The sequence below is a fragment of the Nansenia antarctica genome (genome assembly GCF_963989245.1).
Source record: "Nansenia antarctica genome assembly, chromosome: 2".
Taxonomy (NCBI): domain Eukaryota; kingdom Metazoa; phylum Chordata; class Actinopteri; order Argentiniformes; family Microstomatidae; genus Nansenia; species Nansenia antarctica.
In genome coordinates this window covers 22454221-22466720 of record NC_137675.1, presented here as the reverse complement: position 1 = coordinate 22466720, position 12500 = coordinate 22454221, and the positions used below count along the sequence as shown (strand labels likewise).

The 12500-nt window shown below is 48.5% G+C and overlaps 1 protein-coding gene across 3 annotated transcripts in view; it reads right to left on the bottom strand.

Annotated features, from left to right (window-relative positions):
- The window catches only part of grin2bb (glutamate receptor, ionotropic, N-methyl D-aspartate 2B-b), a gene marked incomplete at its 3' end in the record, with an annotated part of 61569 nt that overhangs the window by 15050 nt on the left and 34019 nt on the right, over positions 1-12500 (bottom strand). For all 3 annotated transcript variants that reach the window (XM_080522437.1, XM_080522438.1, XM_080522439.1), the window contains 6 exons: positions 8429-8543; positions 7923-8131; positions 6055-6226; positions 4471-4624; positions 3701-3826; positions 198-427 (listed from right to left, as the gene is read on the bottom strand). In XM_080522437.1, coding sequence (XP_080378563.1) covers positions 198-427; positions 3701-3826; positions 4471-4624; positions 6055-6226; positions 7923-8131; positions 8429-8543 — 1006 coding nt within the window. The remainder of the gene's footprint in view (positions 1-197; positions 428-3700; positions 3827-4470; positions 4625-6054; positions 6227-7922; positions 8132-8428; positions 8544-12500) is intronic.

The window sequence follows — 12500 nt, the reverse complement described above, 5'->3', positions numbered from 1 at the left end:
CGTTGTTTGGTACCTGTACTATAGCAATGACAACAATAAAGACCATTCAGACCATTCACACACACACACACACACACACAGGCATACCCACATACACACATACACACACACACACACACACACACACACACACACACACACACACACAGGCATACCCACATACACACACACACACACACACACACACACACACACACCTTCTTGTCTGAGAGGCCAGACACCTGGTCCACGTACTCCTCCTGGATCATGAAGGCGGCCAGGTTGGCGGTGTAGGAGGCCAGGAAGATGACGGCGAAGAAGGCCCACACCGACACCATGATCTTACTGGTGGTTCCCTTAGGGTTCTGGACGGGCACGGAGTTGTTGAACACCAGACCCCACAGCAGCCACACGGCCTTGCCGATGGTGAAGGACGGCCCGCCAGGCTCTGAGAGAGGGAGAGGGGGAGAGAGGAAGAGAGAGAGAGAGAGAGAGAGAGAGAGAGAGAGAGAGAGAGAGAGAGAGAGAGAAGTAGAGGGATGGGGAGGAGGGAAGAAGAGTGAGAGAAGAAAGTAAGTGAGAGAGAAAGAGAAAGAGAGGGGGAGAAAAGGGACAGGGAGAAAGAACGGAGGGAGGGAGAAGAGAGGGAGGACGGGGGGGGGGGTGTGGAGGTAAGAGCACAGAAGGGAATTGATTGGTTCAATGGCTGTGTCCTCACTAGGATAGAATAGCTTCCTTTACTCTGTGTTGATGTTGACATTCTTTCATGGCCACTGATCTGCAAGTTTTTGATTGATTAGAAAAATTATCTTGAGGCAGACGGTAGGACGAGGAGAGGAGGAGAGGGGGAGAGGAGGAGAGGGGGACAAAGAGAGGAGGAGAGAGGGGAGAGGAGGAGAGGAGGAGAGAGGGGACGAGGAGAGGAGGAGAGAGGGGATGAGGAGAGGGGGAGAGGAGGAGAGGAGGAGAGGAGGAGGAGAAGGGGACAAAGAGAGGAGGAGAGAGGGGACGAGGAGAGGAGGAGAGGAGGAGAGGAGGAGAGAGGGGGAGAGAGGGGACGAGGAGAGGAGGAGAGAGGGGACGAGGAGAGGAGGAGAGAGGGGATGAGGAGAGGAGGAGAGAGGGGACGAGGCCATAGGAGGACTCCTTCTACCAGCCTCAACTCTGGCAACGCAGGGTGGCATGGAGGAGGCCCGCCTCTGACGCTCGTAGAGAGAGAGGGAGGGAGGGGGTAAGGGGTTGGGGGTGGGAATGGATGGGCATCTTGTAGAGAGAGAGGGAGGGGGTAAGGGGTTGGGGGTGGGAATGGATGGGCATCTTGTAGAGAGAGAGGGAGGGGGTAAGGGGTTGGGGGTGGATGGGCATCTCGTAGAGAGAGAGGGAGGGAGGGGGTAAGGGGTTGGGGGTGGGGGTGGATGGGCATCTCGTAGAGAGAGAGAGAGAGGGAGAGAGGGAGGGGTTGGGGGTGGATGGGCATCTCGTAGAGAGAGAGGGAGAGGGTAACAGGTTGGGGGTGGGGGTGGATGGGCATCTCGTAGAGAGAGAGGGAGAGGGAGGGGGTAAGGGGTTGGGGGTGGGGGTGGATGGGCATCTCGTAGAGAGAGAGGGAGAGGGAGGGGGTAAGGGGTTGGGGGTGGGGGTGGATGGGCATTGAACAGGCTGCAATTATGCTACAGCTGGAGCAACAGCACAATACAACAGACTTACATAACCTGAGAAGTCATTAAATCATCATACCGTGGGCGAGAGAGAGAGAGACAGAGAGAGAGAGAGAGAGAGACAGAGAGAGACAGAGAGAGAGAGAGACAGAGAGAGAGAGAGAGAGACAGAGAGAGACAGAGAGAGAGAGACAGAGAGAGAGAGAGAGAAAGCATCACTTCGCAATGGCTCTGTGATTTGTTGTATTTGTTGTTACAGTGGATTACAGGACGTTATAGAGAACACCGTACTGTAGGAGAGATAACCCACAATTACTCTGCTCTTGGTATTCAACAGAAAATCAAAAACGCACGGATGGAAATAACACTCCTGTGATTTTCTCTTGAGTGGGATGGAGTGGTGGAAGGTTAATACATTCGAGTGTGTGTGCGTGTGTGTGTGTGTGTGTGTGTGTGCGCGTGTGTGTGTGTTTCCGCAAGGTTCCAAAATGGAACCGTCAGATTTTCCGCCAAAGGCATTTCGATTAGAATGTTGGGAACAACGTATTTGATTTGGCAGTTTGTGTCATTTACGTTCCATTTTTTTGCGCAATCATTCACAGCGCAGTTGATCTGCAGAACTATATAGTGTATGATTTTAAACCATAGTTACAGAACGACACCTACGTTCCCAACAGTCTGAACAAAATCCCTTCGCTATAAAACCGATGGTTCTGTTTCGTAACCTTGAGGATTCTACTCCAAAGCGATTGGTGCTTTTTATACCGTCAAACCGCTAAAACTCGGTTTATAACTCCTCTCTGCGGTTCATCTCCAGGGATAGTTTCCGCAACCCACCATCGTCTATTATATCTGTCTGTGGGTTGGGAGTCTTTGACTTCAAGAAGGGCTTATCACAGGCTTTTATTGGTGTATAAAAGCAGTTTTACTTACTTTACTTAAACTCAAAGTTTTTACCTCACATGGTGGTTTTTATGTCAGACAAGCTCTCTGAGAGTACCAAACTAGGTCCCATGCTTGGCCGACCCCCTCAAAATTCCACACGTTTCATCTGAACTAGATCAACCACCCTTTAGTTTCTGTGCCCCAAGTACTTGGAACGACCTTCAAAACGTACTCAAATTAGATTCTCTTGTATCTACAGGTCAAATGAAATCCCTTCATAAATTATCTCTCTTACGAAGGAATGCACGCGTTCTAATTGACTATATTGTGGAAATTGTTGCGGAAATTGTTTGTCATTTGAAATGTCGTGTGTGTTTTTCTTCTTATTGTTGTAAGCAGGGCTCCCCTGAAAAAGAGATGGAAACGGACCGACGAATGGTACCAAACTCACGCGTTTGATCTCGTAACAACATTGTTCCATACATTACAACAAGCCATCTGGAGATCTCTACCCCCACCAGCCTCCCCCGATGTACAGCGTGTAGCGGTAAACAATCTGACACTCCACGCAACCGAGAGAAACATGATTGGCAGTTCCTCCGTTCTGTTCTAGGAGGTCGATCGTTGAGTGGTAATGACATCTGGTGATATGTGTCGGTTCCCATTTCTATGTACAGCTCCTACAAAGCCATTGCGTCTGTGTCGTCGTCGTGACGATGAGTGAGTGGAAGTGTTTCATCTAGCCCGTGAAGCTAGAAGCTCTGGAGTGGATGTGTCCCATTTCTACGTGTCACAGCGGGTGGTGATGATGACGGTGGTGTGTGTGTGTGTGTGTGTGTGTGTGTGTGTATGTGTGTGTGTGTGTGTGTCACACACTGTGTGTGTGTGTGTGTGTGTGTGTATGTGTGTGTGTCACACACTGTGTGTGTGTGTGTGTGTGTCACACACTGTGTGTGTGTGTATGTGGTTTAAAGTGTTTAAAGGGTGTTGTGTGTGTGAGTGTGTGTGAGTGTGTGTGTGTGTGGTGTGTTTAAAGGGTGTTGTGTGTGTGTGTGTGTGTGTGTGCGAGTGTATGTGTGTGAGTGTATGTGTGTGTGTGTGTGTGTCACACACTGTGTGTGTGTGAGTGTGTGTGTGCAGTGTGTTTAAAGGGTGTTGCATCGACAGGGTGGTCTCACCTCGTCCGTCCGCCAGACAGCGGTTGTAGCCCACGGGGCTGAAGTACTCAAAGATGAAAACGGCCACCGCGGACACGATCAACAGCATCACAAACATCATCACCCACACGTCTGCACTGAAGGGCTCTGAGAGGGGGAGGGAGAGAGAGGAGAGAGGGGAGGGAGACGGGAGAGAGGGGAGGGAGAGGGGAGAGAGAGGAGGGAGAGGGGAGAGAGAGAGGAGAGAGGGGAGGGAGAGGGGAGAGAGAGAGGAGAGAGGGGAGGGAGAGGGGAGAGAGAGAGGAGAGAGGGGAGGGAGAGGGGAGGGAGAGGGGAGAGAGAGAGGAGAGAGGGAGAGAGGGGAGAGAGGGGAGAGAGGGGAGGGAAGGGGGGGGGAGAGGGGAGAGAGAGAGGAGAGAGGGGAGGGAGAGGGGAGAGGAGAGAGGGGAGAGAGGGGAGGGAAGGGGGAGGGAGAGGGAAGAGAGATGGGTTGGTAAATTAAACTAATTGTAATCATAATCATCCCTGCAGGTAACTGCGTGTATTCTGTTTGTGTGTGTGAGTGTGTGTGTGTGCGTGTGTGTGCGTGTGCGCGCGTATGGGTGTTCGTATGGGTGTGTGGGTGTGTGTGTGTGTGTGTGTGTGTGTGTGTGTATGGGTGCGTATGTGTGCGTATGTGTGTGTGTGTGTGTGTGTGTGTGTGTGTCTGTGTGTGTGTATGTGTGTGTGTGCGTATGTGTGTGTGTGTGGTTTTGGGCACATCTGTACAATCCCATGGTGGAGACCCTCACCTAGAAAAGCAGAGGGGGAAACTGTGCCGTTGCTACGGGAGACCATGACACTAATACCCGTCTCGATGAAGGGCACGGAGAAGTCAATGACCATCGACCTCTCCTCGTTGATGGTGAGGGAGCCGACCGCCATGTGAGCGTTCTTGGTCACCACCTGGGTCAACCAAAGAGATAGGGGGTAATCACACACACACAAAACACACACGCACACACCGCCATTTTGGCTCTGGCACGAGAACCTGGGTCAACCAGAGAGATAGGGGGTAATCACACACACACAAAACACACACACACACACCGCCATTTTGGCTCTGGCATGAAAACAGTACTGAGACTGAAAGAATGAGAGGTGGAGGAAACTAGCCTTCTATATTGTAAAAACCCTCCTGTTGTTACCGTTACCCAAGAGATGCAGTGGTAGAAAAAGAGGTCATTAAATGCTGGATGCTGAATAAAAGTCTGTACGTAAACTGTAAAATATACGCTGAAATATTTTTCTGAAAAAGCGGTAAATGCTATTAACGGGGGAATAAAAGGTGCAATGACAGCGTTTACTGTACACGCGATCGCTCCAGTACATCCCAGTTCTACACCTTGTTCTCATTCTCCCCCACCCCCCTACCACTGGATCTTTACATCTTTACAGGTATATTTAGCATTAAATACCTGGGGCCTTGGTGAAAGTGGGGCAACAGGCTGAGTTAATAGGGTAAACTCATGCCACAGTGAGCAGGAATTCTCTGCTCCCCCCCCCCCCCCCGCTCTGTAATATTTTCCCACAATTTTGTGCCTGTTTGCTTGTATCTGTTCTCTACTTTCCTCTCTCTCTCTCTCTCTCTCTCTCTCTCTCTCTCTCTCTCTCTCTCTCTCTCTCTCTCTCTCTCTCTCTCTCTCGTACTGCCCCCCCCCCCCCCCCCCCCCCCCCCTGCCCCTCTCTCTTTAAATGAAATCATTAGCCGCATGCTTAGGTGGAGAACAGTACATTTTATGCATGCATGCATGCATGTGCATTTGAGCAAGCATGTTCCCACGTTGACAAATCTTTCCGGCGTTTCACTCTTTCACCCAATATCCACTGGGACCGTAGAACATCAGAAAAGCCATTTCTGCAGCACGGGGATCTCTGTCACCGACATTGAGCACTGAAATTCATCATTCATTAGCATCGGGGAGGACACATTTTTTTTGGGTGCCACAATAATTTCCTACGGACATGAAATATCCATTTGTTAAGGACGGAGTCTAGGCTAGTGTGGTATCCTATGTGTGTTATACGTGAATTGATGGAGGAGTTCAAGCTTTCCCCCAGGCTACTCCAGTGCTAACGCTAATGCTCTCCTCTCAGACTGATTAAGAGCCTCCTCTTCAAGGCTTGAGAGAGTGGATCACAGCCTTGCCGGAGGGCCAGGAAGAGGCGGAAATGAGGTTCAAATTACAGAGATGTTGCAAGGAGGGGGGGGGGGGCGGTGTCTTAAATTCTCAACATATAGAGTTGTTGGATACCGGCAAGAACAATGCGTAATTGGAAACACCCTGGAGGAAAGAGATAGTGGATGTGTGTGAGGAGAACGCCGGCAGACCCACCTCTCCCACCATCCCGTTCCACGTCCCGTTGATCTTCTTCCCGTGCTTGCCGTTGGTGACCAGGTACAGGTCGTAGGTGAACTTGACCTGCTTGGCGATCTTCTTCAGGATGTCGATGCAGAAGCCTTTGCAGCAGCGTTTGATGTAGATGCCCGAGTCCTTCGTCTGATTGCTACGAGACAGAAGAAGAAGAGGGTGATGGGGGGGGCGGGGGGGCGGTTAAGTGGGTACAGGGGAGAAAGTCAGAACCAGGGGTTACAACAAAGATTCGGGATAATTATTATCCAGGCCGATACGAGAAAAGAGGGATGGAAAAAAAACAGAATGATCAAACCCGAGGAGGAATATGACAAATGAACAGTGATAGTGAGTCAGACAGGAGAAGAGAAGAGGGAGGAACAGAGGAATTAAATACCGGTAGTCAAAAAAGGCAAAGAAATGGACATGAAACACGAGAGGCAGGCACTCCCCGTTCCAGGTCAGAGAGAGAAGGAGGGCAGATGAAAGGAATTAATAATGGCAGAGAAAAGTGGAGTGGATAGAGAAGAGGAAGAAATTAGGTGGACCGGAGAACAAGAAACGGGGGCAGAAATCAAGAGAATGATCCAGACAGATGATTAGAGGGGTAATCACAAGACAAAGAGATGGTGAGAGGACGAAATAGATTGAAAGATGAAATGACAAAAATCCATTAGAGAAAAGGAAGGAGGGAAAGGAGGGAGGGAGGGAGGGAGGGAGGGAAGACAGGAGTAAGGGACAGGTAAAATATGGACAGAACAGAAAGACACTGTAATGGCTAAAAATGCTCTAACGTGTCTTCCTGTTATTCCTGTGTATAATCAGTATATCCTAAGTTGATTTGTTCCTGTACTAATGTCATAGACTAAAAGGTGAACAGTATGTTATCTGATCTAACTGCTCTGGAGTTCTACATGAATGCAAGTTTGGACATTGTGTTCTGATTTACCACCTTACTTCTCAGTACAGAATGTGCTCATTCTGCCGGGTAGGCCGGGTTAAATCTGCCACTTGATAAGATAGTGTGCCCATCTGCTGTTACTGAGAAAGATAAGGTCCACACCACCTCATTGTTCGAAAATCACGCCACCCTCGAAGGGGGGCCTGCTGACCTTGTGCATCTGATCTGGTATACAATAAGTGTGAGATCTGTAAGGGGGGCTTTTTCCCAAGCTTACAGATCTCATGACAATCGTGTTATGTACTGTTTGTTGGAGGAGCCAATACTTTGCAAACTATTTGATTAAAACTTATTAACGAGTAAATATTGTGTACCATCTTGTTGGTTTCCTGTCTCACCTGAGGACCGTAAGGTTAAATTTCCATTACAGACACATACAACAGAAGGCAAAGCACATTATGTGACAGCAGCTGGTGAAAGCAGGAACAAGTCGGCAACCGACTACATGAACAAGTCGGCAACCGACTTTTATTCAGAAAAAATGTAAATACGTTGTTGAAAATCAATGACGCACTCAATGACACAATGCAATGGATTTGTTGAGTAATCCCCACTACTACCTAATGTACAGTGGCGGGAATTACTCCATCGCATTGCAATATTCTGGCTTGACTAGTGACGTTGACATTTCTTGACATTTCTCAGAATAAAGGTCAGAACATTTTGAATGAATGAATGAATGAACGAATGAACGAATGAACGAATGAACGAATGAATCTTTATTTTGAACATTATTTAAACATAAAACAATTAAACAAATGTATTAGTTTAACTAATTTTGATTGGTTGCTCGACTTGTTCCCGCTTTCACCTGCTGCACACCAGCTGTCACATACACACACATACGTAGAATGAACAAAAACAGGCAAACAAGGTTGAACATAATTACAGGATTTTCAGCTGCTTCCTGCAGGGCACAGTGTTCCTCATGCAGGTGCCGCTGAGCGGGTCCACGTCCTCCACGATGACAAACGGGGCCTCCTCCAGAGTCACAATGGACAGGTGGTCGTCCTCCCTCTCCTCCGTCCCCAGGAGCTCGAAGCGCGGCCACACGTGGTACTTCATGGACAAAGAGCCGTTCTCCCACTTATCTCCCACCTGGGAGAGAGAGAGAGGGGGATGAGGAGGTGGAGGACGAGAAGTAGACACAAGAGCAGGGTTTGTGTGGTGGTAGGAACGGTACAAAAGACCCAAAAGAGAGAGAGAGAGAGAGAGAATGAGAGAGATTACACAAAACACTAGGTTACTATGGAGAGAGACGAGAGAGGAGATAGGAAAGAAAGAGAGAGAGAAAAGGAAGGAAGAAAGAAAGAAACAAAAGAAAAGAAAGAAAGAAAGAAAGAAAGAAAGGAGAGAGAAACAGAGTGAAGGATGAGGCATTTGGTCAAGACTCACCTTGGTCCATTTCCTCTCTTTGTCCAACAGGGTGATGACCAGCTTGGGGTGCATCTGGTAGCCGTACTCACTGAAGGACAGGTTACGGCCGTCAAACGTCACATTCATCAGGTACCTGGCGAGGGAACAGGGAACCGTCAGAATACCCATAGCACCTCATCCATCCATCCATCCATCCATCCATCCATCCATCCATCTATCCATCCATCCATCTATCCAGGAAGGAAGGAAGGAAGGAAGGAAGGAAGGGAAGGAAGGAAGGATGGAGGGAAAGGAAGGAAGGGATGAATGAATGAATGAATGAATGGTCTTTATTGTCATCAATATAGTACAGGTACCATACAACGAAATTTGGGAGGGGGGGCTCCCCTCCCCTGGTGCTAGGAAAAAAAATACAAAAAACAAGAAGGGAAAAGAGCTGGTTTACATAAATAAAGGCTATATACACTATCCACTATACTATACTATACAAATAAAACACTGTGCTGTACTCTATGCTATGCTATAAATATCCTAACATTTCCTATCTCTGAACCTTATGTACCAGAGGGTTGTCATATTGCACATAGTATTATTGCACATTCATTTAAAGTGTCGCAGTTTGCAGGTTTGAAATCCATCCAGGTCCATCCATCCATCCATCCATCCATCCATTTATCCAGGAAGGAAGGAAAGGAAGGAAGGAAGGAAAGAAGGAGGGAAAGGAAGGAAGGGATGAAGGTCAATCCATCCATCCATTGATCCATCCATCCATCCATATCCATCCATCCATCGAGGATGGAAGGAAGGAAGGAAGGAAGGACGGAAGGAGGGAAAGGAAGGAAGGGATGACGGTCCATCCATCCATCCATCTATTTATCCAGGAAGGAAGGAAAGGAAGGAAGGAAGGAGGGAAAGGAAGGAAGGGATGAAGGTCCATCCATCCAACCATCCATTGATCCATCCATCCATTCAGGAAGGAAGGAAAGGGAGGAAGGAAGGAAGGGATGAAGGTCCATCCATCCAACCATCCATCCATCCATCCATCCATCCATCCATCCATCCATTCAGGAAGGAAGGAAAGGGAGGAAGGACGGAAGGGATGAAGGTCCATCCATCCATCCATCCATCCATTCATCTTCTTCCCTTCCTTTCCCCCAGACCACTACCCCACTCCTCCTCCCAGGCAGTCTCTCGCTGTGGTCCGATCAATCCTCCTGTCTCTCCAGAGTTGATACACTTCAGCACGCGTCAATGAATCAATCCGCCCATATCCACCCATACATGAAACGGGATAGATAACCACATTTGTGCATGCTGTGAATATGCACCTGTCCAAGCTTCTCACCGGAGCACCTCACACAACACACAACGGTATCTCAAATGCCCACTGACTGTAGTAGGATACATTAGATCTAAATAGGCCGCTATTTACGCTCATGTTAATTAGCGGTGGATGAGGCGAGTCCCCCCCCCCCCCCCCCCCCATCCCCATAAAAGGTAAACAGCTTGTAGTACTTGGAAACCAGTAAATGGAACACATTGTCGTTCGCCACAACAGCAGAATTCACACAAGCTGTTTGTGGTGGGTGTCGTTGCGTCAAAGGCCTCAACCCAGTCTTCTGTGCAGTGATACACAGAGGGTAGAAACTATCCCACTGGTAATCAGAGACACAAGAGAGGTGTCGGACACAGGACCACAACCGACCCACTACAGACCCCCAGGCTTTAAAGACTTTCTCAGATGTGATTGTGTTGTTCTCATGTTGTGATGTTCTCAAGGTTGCCACAACAACCACCATGACCCACTTTGAGACTCTGTAACAGCATATGGCAGTTTAATTTACCCTTCCACTTTCTTCACGACAGAGAGAAAGAGTGGAAGAGAGAGAGAGAGAGAGAGAGAGAGAGAGAGAGAAATGGGGGGGAAGAGAGAGAGAGTGTATGTATAAGTGCTTGTGTGAAGAAGTAGCGGCATATAAGTATGTCAACAAGTGAGCGCCGCTGCCAGATAAAGTCAAATCATCTCTTTCTCTTTCTTTCTTTTTCGCTCTCTCTCTCTCTCTCTCTCCACCACTCTCCCTTGCTCTCCCGCTCTCTTTCTGTGGGTTGCCGTCGCCATGGCAACCCTTTGCCTCAGAAACAATCCAGTCAAGAAATAAATAACCGGTCTAAATGTGTGTGTGTGTGTGTGTGTGTTTGTGTGTGTGTGTATGTGTGTATGTGTGTGTGTGTGTGTGTTTGTGTGTGTGTGTGTGTGTGTATGTGTGTGTGTGTGTGTGTGTGTGTATGTGCATGTGTATGTGTGTGTGTATGTGTGTATGTATATGTGTGTGTGTGTGTGTGGTGTGTGTGTGTGTGTGTGTGTGTGTGTATGTGTGTGTGTGTGTGAGTGCGTGGAGTTGGTGATGGAAGAGAGGGTGTCCAATTTGAGGTAAAACAAACACATAGACAGGTGACGAATCAACACTTGAATGAAAAAACACCTGTATCCCTTCAACACCTTCAATTCTACTACTGCATGTGCAGCGTCCTATCCAAGCGGAACAACACACCTGGAACATTTAGACCAAGGGACATGTATGCAACAGGCAGCTTGTAACTTGTAATCTCTTGTAAGTAATCCATAACCTCAAATAAGAATACAAAACCCCCCAAAAATGGACTATGAACTTGTTGCGACCCTGCTGCATTCTACAAGTGATCGTGCGTGACTGCAGATGCATGGCGCTGTCCATGCATGTTGCGTGGTGTGTGTTAGCTGTGTGTGTGTCGTGATCGGGGCTGACATACGTAAACAAACCCCCCAACACAGAGACCCTCACCGGCATATGTAATGTGTTGCCATGGCGCCCACAACCACAGCGATTTTCAAGCAATCTGCTGGGTTGCCATGGGAACAGTAATCTCACCCGAGAGAGGGAGAGGCATGGAGGGGAGAGAGAGAGAGAGAGAGAGAGAGAGAGAGAGGGAGGGAAGGAGGGATGAGAGAGAAAGAAAGAAAGAACGAAAGAAAGAACGAAAGAAAGAACGAAAGAAAGAACGAAAGAAAGAACGAAAGAAAGAACGAAAGAGAGGGAGGGAGTGAGGGAGGGTGGTACAGGGTCATCTCCTCTTCTTCCCTCTTCTTCCCCAGACTACTACCCCACTCCTCCTCCCAGGCAGTCTCTCGCTATGGTCAGATCAATCATGCTGTCTCTCTCCAGAGTTGATACACTTGAGCGTGCGTCAATGAATCCGTCCAACCATACATTAAACAGGATAGATAACCAGATCGGCGCACGCTGTGAATATGCAGTACGGCCTGCGTCGTTTATCATTTTGTAGCCCTGCAGTATTGATGTAGCTTTGATCTGTTTCGCATGTCGGAAATTCCCCGCTGACACGAGTAGATAAAAAACAACCCACGAGCCAGCGAAACCCTCGTGAAGCTTTATCGCAGCCCGATACTCTGTATGTACTGTTGCCATTAGCCTACGCCATTAGCCCACTTTCCACGACTGTTGCTCCTCGACTAAACCTTGATGTTGTGGGGATGCTGGGGGTGACGCTGATTGTTATTTGTCAAAATCAAACAAGGCCAAGTTATCACCAATGATCTTCAGACACCTCTTTCATAGGTGTGTGTATTAAAGAGATACTGGGCTGCTTTCCCAGACCCAGATTGAAAAACTACAACAAGTACTCTCAATGGAGATTGGGCTGTTGGGAGATTGGGCTGTTGGGAGATTGGCTTTGGAGATTGTCCTTTTGAAGGCAGACATGAGTTGGCCATAGATAGGGGACATAGAGAGACTCCGACCCCTTTGAAACCACGCCTTCGAGTGAGAGTCCACAACTTCACACGATCGGGGGGGGGCGAGCTCTTCAAAGACCACGATGATTCCTTCGTAACACCCACCTTCGAGACCCAGTTCTGAAGATACGGAAAGAGATGTATAGATATTGACGTGGCCTATTGTATTCACTCAGTACATGAAGCTTTGACCTTTGACCCCCCTTTGAAACGCTGCGCCGCCTTTAAAGTGAGCCTAGGAGCTTCACAGGTGAGCGTGTGGGGACTGGGGTCCTGCTGTGACAGGAACGGCAAGCC